The sequence below is a fragment of the Cibotium barometz genome, chromosome 5, assembly GCF_041138505.1.
Source record: "Cibotium barometz isolate CiBa-2024 chromosome 5, ASM4113850v1, whole genome shotgun sequence".
Lineage (NCBI taxonomy): Eukaryota > Viridiplantae > Streptophyta > Polypodiopsida > Cyatheales > Cibotiaceae > Cibotium > Cibotium barometz.
Genome location: NC_141050.1, coordinates 40,790,114 through 40,807,509, shown reverse-complemented (window position 1 = coordinate 40,807,509; position 17,396 = coordinate 40,790,114). Strand labels below are relative to the sequence as shown.

The 17,396-nt window shown below is 47.9% G+C and overlaps 1 protein-coding gene across 3 annotated transcripts in view; it reads left to right on the top strand.

Moving 5' to 3' along the window:
- Nucleotides 1-17,396, top strand: part of LOC147638492 (OTU-like cysteine protease family protein) — a 117,368-nt gene that overhangs the window by 61,086 nt on the left and 38,886 nt on the right. For all 3 annotated transcript variants that reach the window (XM_086798404.1, XM_086798403.1, XM_086798405.1), the window contains exons 2-4: nt 13,126-13,234; nt 13,320-13,365; nt 13,493-13,601. In XM_086798404.1, the coding sequence (XP_086654530.1) occupies nt 13,170-13,234; nt 13,320-13,365; nt 13,493-13,601 (220 nt within the window). In that variant the 5' untranslated portion in view covers nt 13,126-13,169. The remainder of the gene's footprint in view (nt 1-13,125; nt 13,235-13,319; nt 13,366-13,492; nt 13,602-17,396) is intronic.

Genomic DNA, 17,396 nt, shown 5'->3' with positions numbered 1-17,396 from the left:
TGGCCTTGGCTGAAACCCAATCTTTCTCTGATACAAGCTTATGATAGACCTGGTTAGCTGAGAGTGATATCAAGTCACCAGATTTACATAGTGCCCAATCAAGCCAAGGCTGATCTGCAGATGGCCGAGGCAATGGAGTAAAAGGCTCAACTGCATGCATGATGTCAACCCATAGTGGCTGAAATGTCCGAGGAACCCTAAAGTGCTGTCGAATACGACGAAACAAATATGGCCTGTCACGATCAGGTATCACAGCATCTCGGATTCTAACCAAGCCTAGCCTGACCATGCGGTTGAGTCGTATGCGTGAAGCATCTCTGTCTGGCCAAACAATGACACGCGACTCCACAAATGTTTCGAACTGCAAAGAGTTCAAAAGTAGTCTTTCATGACTAGGATCCCACCGAGCCAACAGTAGAACTTCATGCCAAGAAAGGAGAATATGCGATAAAATGTGTGATGAGCGAATACAGACAGGATGAGCCGCATTCACAATGTCCCACCATGAAGCCTGCACACGTGTCCGCCCATGTGACAATCCCTCCAACTCAATCAAGTCACGAGCCATGAATACCCAAGGCTGCTCCCGCAAACACATATCCTGAAAAAGCTCCCACCTACGCGCCACCATATGCAAGCGGACATCCAGTAAAGCAGCCCCACCCATTCTTTTGGGCGTCGTAATGTGATTCCAAGCTATCCGTGTTTGACCCATAATATTTCCTTGCCTCTTCCACAGCATAAACCGAATGGGAGCAACCAAACGGATGAGAGATTTGTGCGTCCAAGGTAGCAAAGGCAAAAAATAGAAAATCATGCTAAGCATAATAACCTTAGCTACCTTAACCCTCACATGCATAGGCCACCCTTGAGCTTTCCAATACACAAATTTATCCGAGATCCGAGCAAAAATCCAAGCAAGAAGCGCTTGGGGGTCCACATCCACACCCACCGGATATCCAAGATGACGAACAATGTCTCCTGTATGCACCACACGGCCTTGCCACCCTAATGCCTCAAGATCAAATTCCGTGCATACAATGAGGGTTGATTTTGTTGAATTTATTTTCAGCCCAGAAGCCAATGCAAAATTATTCCAAGCTTCCATTGCTCGATCTATGTTGGCTTTTTCGGCCCTGAGAAACATAAAAGTGTCATCCGCAAGGGCTTGAGCAACCAATTGCTTGCCATGAGGGAGATGCAAACCAACCACTTCACCATGCGATGCCATAGCATCTAGGCGAGATAACATAGGATGAGTGGCAATGGCAAAGAAAAGAGGGCTAAGAGGACAGTCCTGCCGGAGAGAACGGGTGAGAGAAATACCATCCGAAAGTCCTCCATTGAGCATAATCCGTGTGACAGAGCCAGAGCCAAGTAAATGCACCAAATTAGCCATTTTGGAACCAAAGCCCATGGCTGTCATTAACTGAGAAAGGAAAGACCAGCTGACATGATCAAAAGCTTTTTCAAGATCCAGCTGCACCATCACAATCTCTTGCTTCTTTGCCTTGGCATAATCCACTCCAATTTGAACATTAAGAATATTATGCAAAATATTCGTGCCATGCACAAATCCATATTGATATGGATGAACAAGAGTAGGAAGCACGTTCTACAAGCGATTGGCCAAAATCTTTGTAAAGATTTTATACATAATACCCATAAGTGAGATCGGGCGCCATTGAGCCAAAGAAGTAGGCGAAGGGACTTTGGGCAACAAACGAAGTATGCCCAACTTCCAATCGGCAGGCATATATCCCTCATTCCAAACCCTTTGACAAATAAGCGTCAAAGGCTCTGCAAGCTGATCAGCATATTTTCAGAAAAACTCATTTATCAAACCATTTCAACCAGGGCTCTTTTCCATGGGAAGTTTGGAGAGAACAGCTTCCACTTCCCCTTGAGTAACAGGAGCATCAAGCTGAACCGCCACATCAGGGTCAACTTGATATCGTACCTCAGCAAACAATGACTCCCTTGCAGCCAGGACAGCAGGTGACTCCTCTCGAGGGGCAAGCAAATCTTCATAAAACCTGATGCAATGCTGAATAACCTCAGAAGGTTGAGTAACAAGGTTGCCTTTGGCATCCATCAGCCTAACAATATGCTCACGCATATGTTTTTGATGCAACTTATCATAGAAGCGATGAGATTGACAGTTAGCATCCCGCAAAGCATCAAGACGTGCAAGTAGTTTAAAGCGAACATATTGTGCTTCCTGCACCCTAGATAGCTCCTTTTTCAGCCATTCTATGGCATCCGCAACTTCAGCATCCATAGAGTCAGTAAACATGAACGCCTGTAAGCCCTTTAAAAGCGACTCAAGAAGAGCCACATGCTGTTTTTGTATAGAGACCATAATGCCGTGCTAATTTCCGAGTGTTGGTAAGGAACACTGGCCAAGCATGATAATCAGCCATGGACACTCTTGTGGAGAAATGTCGTATCAACTGACGCATATAAACATCGAAAACTTCATGCTCCAAAAAAGTGTGATTTAAGCGCAAAGGCAAGCGTCCTAGCAAGCCTTTATATGCATCCACAGGATGATAGACCATTTCAAACACAAGCGGCCAATGATCTGATAAAACCTGTTGCTGATCAACCATCATAGTAAGAACCTCTGGCAAAAAGAGATCTTGATGTAAAATATACATCCTATCCAATCTAGCATAAGTGCCCCGAAACTGTTGTGAGGCATAAGTGTAACCCCTTTCATCTGAATGCAACCAAGACCACATGTCTTGTTTTAGTGACCTTGCTGCAAAAGCTTCCCACGCCTTTCTCTCCGGGCCATCCATTACAGAATGAGGCGACGTGGCTTGCTCCCTGGAGACACACATATTAAAGTCCCCCATCACAGAGCCAGGATGAGAGATTGAAAGAGCACACAAGTCATTCCACAGCAAACGGCGTGCACGAGCATTATTTGGAGCATACATCCCTAACAACCATAAAGGCGTATCATCCCAAACAATCTGTATCACTAGAAATCTTTCATGAACATCTTGAATCACAAGAGAAGGCTGAAACTGCGAACGAACAGCAAACATAACACCTGACTGCGAAGCGGGATTTCCGCTGTAGAAAACATGAAACCCCTTATATACATAGGCTTTGCCAGCCAACTTATGCTGCTTATGTTCAACTGCACACAAAACATCCCAAAAAGTTGTACGGCAAAGCCTGAACTGCTTTTGGCGCGAAGAAATACCCTTTACATTCCATTGTACAATTTTCATAAGCCTTCCCAGAAAAGGAATCAACAAGGCCGTGTACTAGGCCCAGGACAATCTGCCAAATCACGAACCTTTTGAAGCATTGCATTTTTAGACATGGTATTTGTGATCTCAGACTGCCCTTGGAGTTCCCCAGCACGTGTCAAAGGGTAATGACCATCCCATGGCGAGATGACCTTACCCTTCGAACCAAACACAAGAGGCAATTGTTCTTGTGCTTCTTTTGTTAGGCAACTTCTAATAGGATAGCGTTCTACTCTATCCACCCCAAGAGCCCCTGTACCCTGAGAAAGTTGGCCTCTCGGCCTCTCAATCCTGGTCTGTTGCTGGGCACTTGAACCCAAAGGGCGACGAGCATATGTATGTAAGGGTCCCTGATGAGTACGCAAAGGCCCCCGCCAAACAGCATTTGAGAAATCCCCCCGCGGGGCAACAAATCGTGTCTTTTTTCCACGTACTTCCACCCATGGCTGCTCAACCTCATTCTGAACATCCACATGTACATCCATGTGTTTGGGCATCATGTGAAGGAGCATCATGCTCATCTTCCACGGGCAACTGCCCATCAAGGATATCCTTTGTAGCAACAACTTGTTCTTTCTTAGGACATTCGGAGACAAAGTGGCCCATCTCACCACATTTGAAACAGTGGCCAGCAAATGTATCCCACCTCAATTCATACATTAAAGGTTGCAGCCTTGCCATATTGACATGCAAATGTGTCGGCCTAGGTCTCCGAGTATTCCACAACATGCATAGACGATTTCGGTTTCTAGATGTCATTCGAGGCACCACCAAGACATCACCGATACCTCGCATGAGACCTGGTAAAACACGCCAAAACATTGGTGGGAATTGTTTCACTTCAACCCAAACTGGGCAAGCCTGGCGCAACATATCTTGGTACTTTGCCATAGGCTTCCACGGAACCACATGAACCAACTGCCCATCCAAGAAAAGTGGCACCTGCTCCAAGACTGCCCTACGGGCTTCCGAAGTGCGAAAAAGTATTTCATAAAAGCCTCTCGGACCATCGTAAATCTCCTCAAGTGCCTCAGGCGACACCAAGCGGCCCAGCCATGCTCTAAGACGAGGCAACAATGGAATACGCCCAGGAAAGAAAAAGATAGCAGCACGATCATGAAAATCTGCTAGCTGTTGTAGCAACAAAGGAGTCTCCATGCATACATCAGCCACACCACTATTATCTACTGCAGCCATTTGCACGCTATTTGCCTTCACATATTCTTGCAGAAGCTCACCAGTGATCTGCAGCAAACGTGCAAACTTCGGAGAAGGTGCCTGGGAACTTTCCTCTGCATTCTCTCCAACATTCACCGGAGTATAGCTTGCATCAACATCAAGCCTTTGACGTTTTTGTTGCTCCGAGGCATCTGAAGCATAACCCACATCCTTCTCGATCATCTCCTCAATAAGATCCATGTTAAGGCTATTGACAGCCATGTCGCCAACAGCAGCAGCCGGGTCATGCAAATCCATGTACAAAAGCAAAAAAAAAAAAAAAACTCGTTCTCTCAAACCCAAATTCAGCACCTGCTGCAGTGTTGGCTGGAAACTCTTTTGTACATGCAGTACCTGCTGAAACCCTACTGTACCTGCAGTACTGGTTGGAAACTCTTCTGTATCACCTGCTGAAACCCTACTGTGCCTGCAAGTCACCTGCTAGAAACCCTACTGTACCTACAGTACCGGCAGCTGGAAACTCTTCTGTACCTGTAGTACTTTCGGAAACTATTGTACCTGGAAGAACCCCTACTGTACTGCAGCACCTGCTGGAAACCCTATTGAACCTGCAGTACTTGCTAGAAACCCTAGTGTGCCTGCTGTATTTACAGTAATACCTCTTGTTGCAAGCAGCTCCACTGATAACGAAAGGCGGTGTGTTGTCTTCTCTGCAAGGATGTCGATCACACTGCCACGTCCAGGTATCGTGCCAACACAGTCACCAGCGTAACAAGAGGCGTGTTTACAAATTCGACTTCTCTACCCATCTCTCTCTCTCTCTCTCTGTCACACACACACACACACACACACACACACACACAAGCCCTGAGGTACAGCAGAAGCAGAAGCTCGACTATGAACAAGAACTGGCGACGACCAGCAAGTGGGAAGGACCAACAGTAGGGCGGAGGCGGCGGGGCAACGGCGAAACTCCTCCACGCTCTTCTCTCCAATTCTCTCTCTCTCTCTCTCTCTCTCTCTCTCTCTCCCCCCTCCGGCTCGACGGGCTCTCTCTCTCTCTCTCTCTCTCTCTCTCTCTCTTTTTGTGTATATCTTGATTTGGAGCATCATCGCTCTTTGTAGGTCAGTCAAGCAATGGGTGAGAGCCCCATGAGGGATGTCACAGGAGATCTCTAGTACTATTGGGGTGAAACAGGGCTGCCCTTTATCACCCACTCCCTTTGGCCTTTACATTGATCAGATCTTGAGCTTCATTGACAAATTAGGCGGGCCAGGCGCTTCCCTTGCAGGCATACTCATTCCCTTCCTACTCTATGCAGATGACATTGTGCTCATATCAGATTTAGCTGAGGGGCTTCAGAGACACCTGGATGCTCTACAAGTGTTTTGTACCCAGTGAGATCTCACTATTAACCTTGGTAAAACCAAGGTCATGGTTTTCAACACCTCCCGCCCCTACACATCCAGGTTGAACATCAAGTATAGAGGAACCCCGGTGGAGATTGTCCCATCATGTGTACCTTAGAGCTACTTTTAGTGGCCCCCCTCGCTTTACCATGACCACAGCAGCATGCACTGGAGTGACATGGGGATATGCAACTTTGTCCTTACTTGAGCGACAGTGATTCCAAGTCCATTTCCAAGAGCCAGGTTGGAGGGTTGGCTCTTCGACACCTTACTCAAACCACCCTTGATATATGGAGCACCTTTCTCTGAACTAGATCTATCAAACCGGGATTGGCAGTGTGTGGAGAGGCAAACCATGATGTTCTCTCTCATGATTCGCAGCAAACCATCGGTCCCACATGCGATCAGTCAAGCAGAGTTCGTGCAGCCACAATGGTAGTAGGTGCACTTTTTCAGACAGTATTCTACCTCCACTGCATCAGCACTTTGAGCCCCCACAGATATCAAGGCTTGTCCTGGAGTCCTCACGACAGCTTGCACTTGAGGGTGACACTGGAGCGTGGTACACTGGAGTTTCCATCTAGTTCTCAGAACACGGGATCCAAATGGACCACCTCCCACCTCTTCAGAACAGCCTGGAGACTCAGCCTCCTCCACAACTATGTAGAGCTCCTGAATATCCACCTCTCATGGAAAAGTATTGCGGTATCTTTGGAGTATCTCCCGGATCTGAGACAGAGACGAGGGGAGTGTGTTCTTTGTCTCACTGGTCTAGGCCGTCTAGCCCTCTGCATCTGGAATGCTCTCTCGATGGATACTCATGGGAACTTGAGTGTGGGCGGCTTAGGTGGTACTGGAAGGTGCTGCCTGACCTGTCTGGTGGATGCGGCCCCTCTCTATACTCTTCCTATGTTGTCTAAGACTGCTCTCCTGACACTGGGCAAAGAAACTTGTGATAGAGGTCTGGGGGGACATCGTGTCCATGTCTTTGTGATGCATGGGTCAAGCTGTCTCTGTGTCGGCGAAGCTCCATGAGGTATAGTCCAAGGCATCTCTGATCAGGGTTATCCATGACCCAGGGAAGTGGCCCAAATCTATCTTTGAAAAGGCAATGAAATATCCCTCTGATTTCATAATATACGGGGCATTTGCAAATGTCATGCTCCTTTGTCTCCACCTCTAGTGAGCTTAACCAACAGATCCTCTCTATCAATCCCGACAGCTCTCCCAGTCTCCACCTGCAAGCGATGTGAGAAAACCATAATCTGGCCTATAGCTATCCTAATTGCATGTGACATATGTCTGAGCACTTTCTGGATGAAGGCATCCTCTGATCCCGGTAAAACTGCATTTTGTGCTGAGGAGCCACCCATGTAGTTTGTACCTCGAGTCTTGTGAGATCAATGTGAATGAGGTGGTTAATATCCTGAAGGGTGAGTGGGGGGGAGTGGGGAGTCAAGACTGTAATTGAAGGGGGGGAGACAGTCAATCTGAAATCCATGTGCTAGAAAGCACCACGTGACACATACCAAGATTTTCCATTCCCGGTCTCCACTAACTATTGGGAGGACTTGAGTGCTAGCCTTGGGATCCTATCTCTGCTCAATGCGTACACTTGTTGAATGTGAGTAACTGTCTGAAAAAAGGGCATCCACCGGTAGGGGAGTAGTTGCAAACTCTCCCAAGACAATGGAATGGGGAACCGATGGTTTGCACCTAATCATTCGTGAGTGCATCATCACCTGAAGCCTCTCTAGACATTGTATCAGATCCACCATGATGTAACTTTTTGGTCTCATAGGTCATTATGGCCTTTTGAAGACGTTAATATAACATTTCATTTCATTTCATTTACTCTCCTCTGGTCAGCATCCCCTCCTAGATCGGGTTCCCAAAACGCTGTACCATACATCACTGCTGGAGAGAGAGAGAGAGAAAGAAAGAAAGAAAGAAAGATTTTATTAACGTCTTCCAAAAGACCGAACTCGGCCTATGAGACAAATCGGAGTACCTGTATGGGGTATCCTCTGTCATCCCAACAAAATGAAAAAGTACTGAATAAAAAAGCTGAATCTGGGTGTGCAGGGGATGGAGCTCTATTACTAGGAGAATGCAAAGCTATATGCATGGAGTATACAATCATGATATGCAACCTAGCTAGCTCCATCCTGTACCATACTGGGGGTATAAAATGGTATACATCAGTGAAGGGGGTGTCCACAGCTCCCTGAAGAACATGCCTGGGTGTGCTCTGAAGCGAGCCAGTCGCTCCGCACCCTCTCTGTGAAATTGAGCTCTGATCTCTGTCATCTCTCTCTGGTATAGGCGTGGTGTCCGAAAGCCAGGTGTCCTCTGTCTCCTGCGGGCTCTAAGTGTCTCTGCTCTCTGGAGAGTAATTCCCTGCCGTGTAGGGGCTGGGAGGGGTATGGATCTCTGAAAAAATGTAGTAATCTGTGTCTGTGGCCCCCCCTCTGGAGCTGTCTGAGCCTGTAATAATGTCTCTCTGTGGCGCTGTATGTCTAGAATGTATCTCCCCAGTATGCGCTGGTCTGCTCCCTCAAAGATCTAGCATAGGGAATGTGGCTCTCTGAATAAAATGGGATATCTCTCTCTGATGGCTGTATATGCTCTGCATCTGCATACATAATGCTCCTCACTCTCCACCTCCTCTCTGCACAATTTGCATACCCTCTCCTCTCGGGGGATCCGTGCTGCTCTGCCAGTCTCAATCTCCAATCGGTGTGATGAAACTCTGAGCTGACCAATAGCCACTCGGGAGCCGTGTGTTAAAAAGCCCTCCATGTATCTAGGCCTCTCTATAAATCCATCAACAGTGATACTCATGAAGTGATCTCTGTAGTATAGCATCTTCGGTGGAAGAGGCTGTGTAGGCGATATCCATGTTTCTCGTGTATAGAGCTGCCATAGATCCTGTCTCAATACTCTGTTCCTCTCACTATGAGAGAGACGGATATGTGGTGCATCCCTGTCATACTAGAATGGTGGTAGATGATCCATGTCTAGGCCATGCTGTGAGAACCAATGTGTGACCTGTGCATACCATGATCCTCTATCTCCTGCCTCAGCCAACTGTCTAGATGCCTGAAAAGCTCTGTATGATAATCTGTCCTGTGGCATCTCTCTGAATCTGTCTAGCAGGCATATAGTCTGAAATATGGCCTCTACCATCATAGGAGGCGCAGCAAACTCTGCTCGGATAATGTCATGAGGTACTGACGGTTTGCTGCGTATCATGCGTGCCATCATGAGGGCCTTGGTCTCTTTATCTGTGTCCACCAATGGGTAGCAAGGCCTGGCGCCCATACTGCTACTCCATACATCAATGCCGGTGTGACTAATGTGTCAAATAGCCACCCCTTCGTCCGGGGTTCCTGAAAATGCGCGTGGTGGCACTGTCTCTCTAGCATAGCCAATGCTGCATATCCCCGTGCCAATCTAGCTCGGGCTGCTGAACCCATGGTAAAGCGTGTGGCTGCTGCAGAGAAGGTAAGCCCTAGGTACACATATGATGTCACCACCTCCACCTGGCATCCTGCGAGAGTGAATGTCAGCTGACTCCTGCCCTGTCTTGATGTATGAAAGACCATAATCTTGGTTTTCCCAAGGTTCACAGTAAGACCCCTCTGTGTGCAGAAATCATCGAGTGCATGTAGATGCTGCTGTAGACCACCTGGGGACTCAGACACTAATACAATATCATCATCATAGAGCATAATATGTATTGAGGTACCTGCTAAATCAACTCCATCTCCGCCTCCTCGTGTAATGAAGTCAGCCACCTCATCAATGTATAACCCAAATAGCGTGGGGGAAAGTGGGCATCCTTGCTTCACACCAATGGTGCTAGCAATAGTCTCGGACATACCTCCTGGACATTTGACTCGCCCAAAAACCTGCTCATATAATGCATAGATGTCCCATGTCATATCTGCTGGTATACCAAGAGACTGCAGGCGCTGAGAGAGCCTCTCGCGTGGTACTGTGTCAAATGCCTTGCGGAAATCCACAAAGCAGCAATAGAGCTTTCTCTTCCTCACTCTGGCCTGATCAATCATACATCTCAAAGTGAATACATGGTCAATGGTAGAGAAAGCTCTCCTGAAGCCTGCCTGCCCTGATGAGCGTAAACCTGCTCGCTCAGCATATAAGCTAAGCTCTTGCTCCAGCACTGCACCATAGAGTTTGGCCAGCACGTGGCCAACCATAACCGTCCTGTAGTTGCTCGGATCGAGCATATCCCCTGTTTTGTGAATCGGCACAATGGTGTGCATCGTCCACTCCGCAGGCAAACCCTCTGCTAGTGCCCTGTTAAACAGGTGTGCAAGAAAAGGAGCTAAAGAATCTACTGCATATATGACATGCTCACCCTGCAGGCCCATATGGTCGGCGGCCCATCCATGCTGTAGGCGGCGGATAGCTTCTTGTACCATCGAGTGGGTAAAGAAGCTAGTTGTGGTGGGCTGAGGTATACGTGGCTGCTGTGGGGCATGGTATAGACCCTCTGCATATGTGTGCCATGTCTGTGGGTCTGCAATAGGTGTCGGGGTCTGGGGCTCGCTGAAGTGCCGCCATGAGACAGGGCTATCTCTACTCATGAAGAAATGAAAGATCTCTAGCTCCTGTATCTCTGCGAAGGCCCGCCTTCTGTGGCGAGTAAGTCTCCTCATCTCTCTCCTCGACTCCTGCTCTGTGATGGCTCCCAAGGCTCTCTGTTTGCGGAGTCGTGAGTACAGGGCTCTGCACTCGTCATCATACCATCTGTTCTGGGGCATCGTCCCAGATCTCGCAGGCTCTCCTGTGTGTACACGATGTGGGAAGCTCTGTAATGCAGCCGTGTGTAGGAGTGATGCGAGCTGGGCTGTAATGGTGTCCATAGATGCCAGGGGATCCACGAGTAGGAGCCCATCCTCTACTCTGCCAGTGTATATGTCTGCCATGTCATGTGTGAAGTAGATGGTAGTGTGTGGCGTCGGTATGTGGGGGGCTGGTGATACTGGTGATCCGGCTAGTGAAAATGCCAAGTATGTATGATCTGTCCCAATAGGACGAGGTGGAATGGAGAATGAGGTGACAAGCTGTGATGCCTCCAAAGACCCCATAATGTAGTCTACCACCGTGCCTCCGGTCCGTGTATGACCCCCATGTGGGAAGCATGTCAGCCCTCCTGATCCCGGCCACTGTAGCATCCCGTTATAAATAACGAGACGATGCCTGGCTCCCAACTCTAGTAAGTGGTCCCCATAATGTTCTCTGTCTGGTCCAGTGTCCTCTGATGCTCGACTAGCCCCTATCTCCTCTGGATCCACAGGGTGGAGGATCTCCATGTCATCATAGTCATACACCTCACACTGTCTGCTCTCTGTGTGGGCATTGAAGTCGCCCGTAAGAAATACTTCCCCTAGTGTAGAATAATGCATAATCTCCTCTGACAGACAAGTGTATGGCGAGGCTCCTATCTCCTCCTCCTGTGGCATGTCCTCTGTAATGACATAGGAGGATCCTGATGGAGAAAAGTAACATAGAGCTATGTATATAACCCTGTCCTGTGAGAGCTGTAAGCTGATCCACATGTATCTGGCCTCTGGATCGTGTGCTACCACTCTCAGTCTCCCCTGTAGCTCCCGTCTGAATAGGACTGCTACTCCCCCCGACCCTCTCGAGGTACCCTGGCGTGTGGTCCTCCTGTATTCTGACTCCCACTGGAATCCCTCTACTCGAGGTAGCCCTCTCTCTGGGCTCTGATGTGTCTCTGTCAGAAGTATGATGTCTCTCCCCACCATAACATGCTCCAGTCGTCCAGGCTGCACCCATAGTGAACCATTACAGTTCCATACTGCTATGTGTATCTCTGTCAGTGGCCTGGTCTGTGTCCCATAGGCCCCAAACCGCTAATCCATGGGCCGGCCATCAATGATGACCCGACCATCTCGATAGAAGGCCTTCTTGCCTTCTCTCCTCGCGTGTAAGACTCGTGGCATGCAAGTTCTCCTATGCTCAAGCTGCATCCTCGTGAGATCATCATCCAAGAAAATAGGAGCTTCCTCTAAACCCCGTAGTATGACCCTCTTCCTCATGAAGGTGACCCTCCCGTCTCTCCTGCAAACTATAGGATGAGGGGAGAGGGTGCTCTTCCTTGTAGCCGAGCTTCATGCATAGAAGCTGTCCATCTTTCTCGGGAGTGGAGTCGGGTGTCTCGGCTATACCTGTGACTCGAATGTTGAGGCGGCGGGCATGCCTCATCTTCTCCTCCTCAATGGTGGTGTGAATGATTTGGTTTTCTTCCCTTTGAGTCTCCTCCCTCACTTCTTTACGGATGTTCTTCTTCACCACCTCGATCCATCCTGACTGCTTGGCGTCGAGCTTTCCCTTCATATCTTTGTGATCTCCTTGGAGATCTCTTCTTTGATGGCCGTGAGAGTGTTGTCATTGATCTCCCCTTCTTCCTTCTCAGCATTCTTGATGGCTACCATTTCCGCTTTCAATGCACTCACCTCCTCCTTGAGTGCCGTGTTCTCTTGTTCGAGGTTCGTGACCCGTGCTTCGAGAGCTATGATGTGCCTGTGTAGTTTGTTTTCCACCTCATTGAGGTTGGAATCGGATGTCTTCTTGTTCTCCTTGATTAGTGCCTTCATTGCCATCTCAAGGGCCTCGAGTTTCTCTTGGAGACTGGGGGCCATTCCTCCAAATCACTCTGCAGTCCTTCCCACAGGTAGGGAGGAGAGAGAGAGAGAGAGAGAGTTATGTTGCTGCCTTGGGGGCCTGAGCAAGGGTGGGTGGTGAAAGCGGCCGGAGAGGCGCACAGGCGAAAGGGCGAACTGGCGGCCGGAGAGGCGAAAGGGCGAACTGGGGGGGTGGGTGGGGAAAGGGGGCAGAGAGGCGCACAGGCGAAATGGCGAACTGGGCAGACCTAAGGCGGCAGAGGCGAACTGGCGGGCAGAGAGGCGCACAGGCGAAATGGCGAAGGCAGAGAGGCGCATAGGCGAAATGGCGAACTGGGCAGACCTAAGGCGGTAGAGGCGAACTGGCGGGCCTGAGCAAGGGTGTGTGGACAAAGAGCGCACAGGCGGGGAGGGGTGGGCGCAGAGCAAAGCGGGAGGAGTGCAGGCAGGTAGCGAAGCGGGCTGTGGGAGGGGTGGGCGCAGCGGGAGAGGGGGGCGCAGGCAAGCAGCGGGGGAGAGAGAGAGAGAGAGCGAGAGAGAGAGAGAGAGAGAGAGAGAGAATATTAAATCATGTCTATGATGTTGTACAGATCAGATTTTCTTGGACCTAGGGTGCTTTGAGGATCGCTTTGAAATGGAGGGTGTTGTTGTGAGGAGAATTATACAATCAGACAATAGCTGTCTGTTTAATGCTGTTGGGTATACAATCTTAAGCCTTTGAACTCTGGGCAGCATTTGTGCATTCTCATCGTTGAAGTGAAAGCTTTTGCTTTGCTGCATGCAGGTATGTTATGGAGCACAATAAATGCAAGGCACCAGAATTAAGACAGGTTCAATTCTTTTTCTCATAATTGGTTCACTACAAGTGGTGACATGGTTATCTTATTGAAGGATAATCAGGGGCTTTTGTTGAGCATTAGGTTTTTCCTATTTAGGGCATTGTGTTCTCTCTTGCAGGTCATAGCAGCAACTGTGATTAGCGACCCTGCTACTTACAGTGAAGCATTCTTAGGGAAGCCCAATGAAGAGTATTGCCACTGGATCATGGACCCTGAGAAATGGGGAGGTAGGGAAGTAGTGGAAAATTGAAATCATCGTAAACAACCTAGTCGCATCAAATAAGATAGACATTATTATGGTTTTCTTCTATCACAACGGTAAATTGTACTAGTGCACATTAATATTTGATTAGGTGCATTGCATTATACTAGCAGAGAGGAGTTTTGGCTCCGATTGGTATTTGGGTGTGCGGGGGTTGGATCGTGGTGATGCATTGCCAGTCAAGACACTACAGATCGTTTGGAGCAGTTAGCATTGACTAATGTTTGATTGCAGTTGCGGAGATGTGTCCAAGTAACATTGGTTTTCATGCAAATCTGCATTGGATGCGTTCAGGGGTCAGTAGGCAACACACTGTGTCAACTGGAGAACCTGTTACTGGACATTTCAGATTTCACATACAGCTTTGCCTCCTGTATAGGTGCTCAGGGACATATTGGGCTAGGGCTAGATAGGTAAACATGGACTTGTTCTCTTTCACCTTGTATGTGGCCAGCAATAGAGGCCTAATTGCTCTTAAAAGTTGGGCAGCAAAATCCTACAGTAGGCTTGAGTTATGTCGGCAATGTTAGGATCTGTCCCAATATGTTTGGCTTGGTAAAATTTGCCTGTGCTGTTGATGAAAAAGATTGGTCTCCCTCTACTTGATGTTCCTGTTATCTTCTCTGTATGCCCCTGGTGCCTTATGATACTACACATTCTGCAGCCTGCCCAAGCGTGCAACCTATTTAAAAGGCTTGCAGCTGATGACTCTACTTGCTTGACTTGTTTACTAGTCCTAGCCCAAGATGTTAGCATGCACCTATATATGAGACAAAGATGCATGTGAAATGCTTTTGCTTATGTTGGAACAATGGTGGTGGAGGCAAAAGCCACCTCTGCACAATATGGATCTGGATTTGTGTGGTCATTTCCATACCTACACAAGTACACCTTCTGTTGGGGCATGCGACTCATGTGAAGCTCTTGCTTTCCTACTTTCCTAGGGCTCACTTAGGGTGGGCAGCCGCCGCCCGACGAAGGCTTCTCAAGCATCTTAGAAGTTCATTCTTCTCCAAGGAGCAGCAGCTAGTAGGACCAACAGCCAATTTCCACCTCAATTATGTGGAAGTGATTGGTTTCATTATTTTAATCGAGTAGTGGGTGTCCCACTCTAGGGAAAACTATATTTAATTGTTTGGACCTGGTGAGGTAATTCAAGTGATGTTGGTAACATAGTTGCATGCAAGGGAAATGAAAATGGGCCAAGGGTTATTCCACAATAGCTCATGAGGAGAGAAAGAACATCTCTGGCTCAAAATACGAACTGCCAGGCTCAAAATACGAACTGCCAACCGCTGAAGTTCGGGAATACTTGCATCATAATCCTTCTACCAAAGGGATGCTAAAGTCTAGAAGTACTTGCACCATATGCCTCCCACCAAAAGGATGCACCAATATCAATTGTCCCTTTGTGCATTTGCTGCCCTGCGTGCACATGCAGAGAGCTATTTCTTTGCTCTGACAGAAACTCAATACACAGACCTTTGTATGAATGTATGCTCTTGTGTGTGTGTGCGCGCGTGCGCATGGGGTGGGGGGGGGGGTTTGTGGGAGCATATATTGATACCAAGTTCTACATGCACTATTGGGCACTGATGACGTTAGTGGGGATGTCGTAGTATCGGTCCATACTACGCATGATGGTTTATTGTCTTGTGGATGACTACCATGAGGTTATAAATTGCACTTTCTTATAAGTGAATTTGGGCCTGTTCCTGGATTCATCTAGGTATAGCTATTTCTTTATGATCCTTTGTCGTGCATTTGGAACCAATCTTTTGAGTACTTTTTACTACCCCTCTGTCACTTCATTATTTGTACACCTTACAGATGCAAGGTTCGCAACCATCTTGAAGTTTGAGCATGGGACTAAAGGCTTGACAATCTCATCATTGTGCCTCACATCATCCCAAAATGCACCATACTAATCTCTAACACATGCTCTACATTGGGTACTGCGAGATGATGGGTGTTGTTTCCACTTATCACTCACGAGTCACAACCAATCGTTTACAGCATAGAAACATGTGTGAAGCTTTTTCCAATGTAATGAAGCTGTGTTCAAACTAAGTATGTGAGTAGTTGAAGAGATCCTTTTTGAATCGCTTTTGGATCTTACAAAGAATTTATTGATGCTTGTGAACAAACATTTGTAACAAGGGTCTGGTATTGGAGACCTAAGTTAATCACTTAATTAACAACACATTGCAAGATAGACAAATGCATAAAATGCTGTGAGTGTATGAATGTTGTAAGTGCTTTGCAACACTAGGGGCTAATGAACCTTCCCCCTCTCTTCTTGGTTTCTTTATTACCAACAAAAGAAGTTATATACAAAGCTTCACGTCTACATGGGGAATTTTCTACCCGCAATACCGGATTTTCAAGATATTGTAAACAAGACCAAAATCAAGTTGATGTCTAATCTGCTACTAGGCGACTTGCCTAGAAGCTTCTTCCGTGTTGTCACTGCTAGGCTATTTGCTCAATAGGTTCTCCAAAGCTCTCATTTTTTTTTTCCCAAGAGAAGATCCTTTCATTAGTTAAAGAAAAAGCTTGCCAGAGTGTCGAAGTACAAACACTGCAAATTGTTGAAAAAACTCGACTCCCAAGGGTTTTGTGCTCACTCCATTGTGCACACAACATCATTTGAAGCCACTTTAGGGCTTGGTCATGCGTAGAGATGTAAAGTCCCAGCCATCGAGAAAGTGTTTTCAATGCTCTAAGGCTTGGATCAGTGCTAGGAATTCTTTTTTTTTTTGACAAAAGGATCCTTCTATTAGTTAATGAAAAACAGTGCTATGAATTCTTTTTTTTCGAGAAAAGGATCCTTCTATCAGTTAATGAGAAACATCCACAATGGGCCAAATACAACCCTGAAGGGCTAGATACAACCTCCCCTCATGTACAGGGTGGGGATCAAATAATCAAAGGAAGGAGAAAGATGCACTTCCCCTTCGGCTGGCCGCTGTGTGAGGAGAAGACTATCTTATACGGCCCGCGCGGCCGCGGGGGGGGGGGGGGGGGGGGGGGTGAACAACCACACAGGTGGTTTGTAATGCCAAGTGAGATCACCTCCTCTATTGGTAAGAAAAGCCCGGGGAGGGTGGGTGGGAACAACCACATAGGTGGTCTGTAATGCCAAGTGAGATCACCTCCTCTATTGGTAAGAAAAGGGCCAGGCCTCCAAAGCTTCAGAAAAGCTTCCCGTTGCTTCCGCATGTGGTCAAAGCTTCCCTGCAACTTCCCCCACACTTCCCCCATTGATAGCAGAGGGTATGAATGATGTCGAGCCAAATGCTCCTGGTGGACTTCGTAGGCGGAGTGTGGGTACCCTTAATGGCTTCACTGCATCTAGCCCGCCATATGTGCCATGCTGCAATGCTACTGCAAATCTCTCATCTCTGATATGAGCCCGGTCTCCAGTGGTTCGTAGATGGGACTGTGCCTGGTATTGAAAATATGGAGGTGAGAGACCTGAAGGGCAAGTCCCCCACCATCCTCCTCATAAGCTTTCACCATCTCAGCCTTTGTGGCCCAAGCGATGGTGCCCCAAGAAATGATCCGGATCGAGGCCCTATCCAATGCAGAGAATCCATTGCCAAACTTGCTGAGCCCTTCAGGTAGTCCCAAAGGCAATGACACTGAGACTCTTGAGGGTGGCCACACCTCGTGCAAGCTGCGGGTCGACCTCCAATGGCCAACCACGTGTCAACTGCCAAACTACTGTGTGCCACTAGCCAAAGAAAGAAGGTGATCT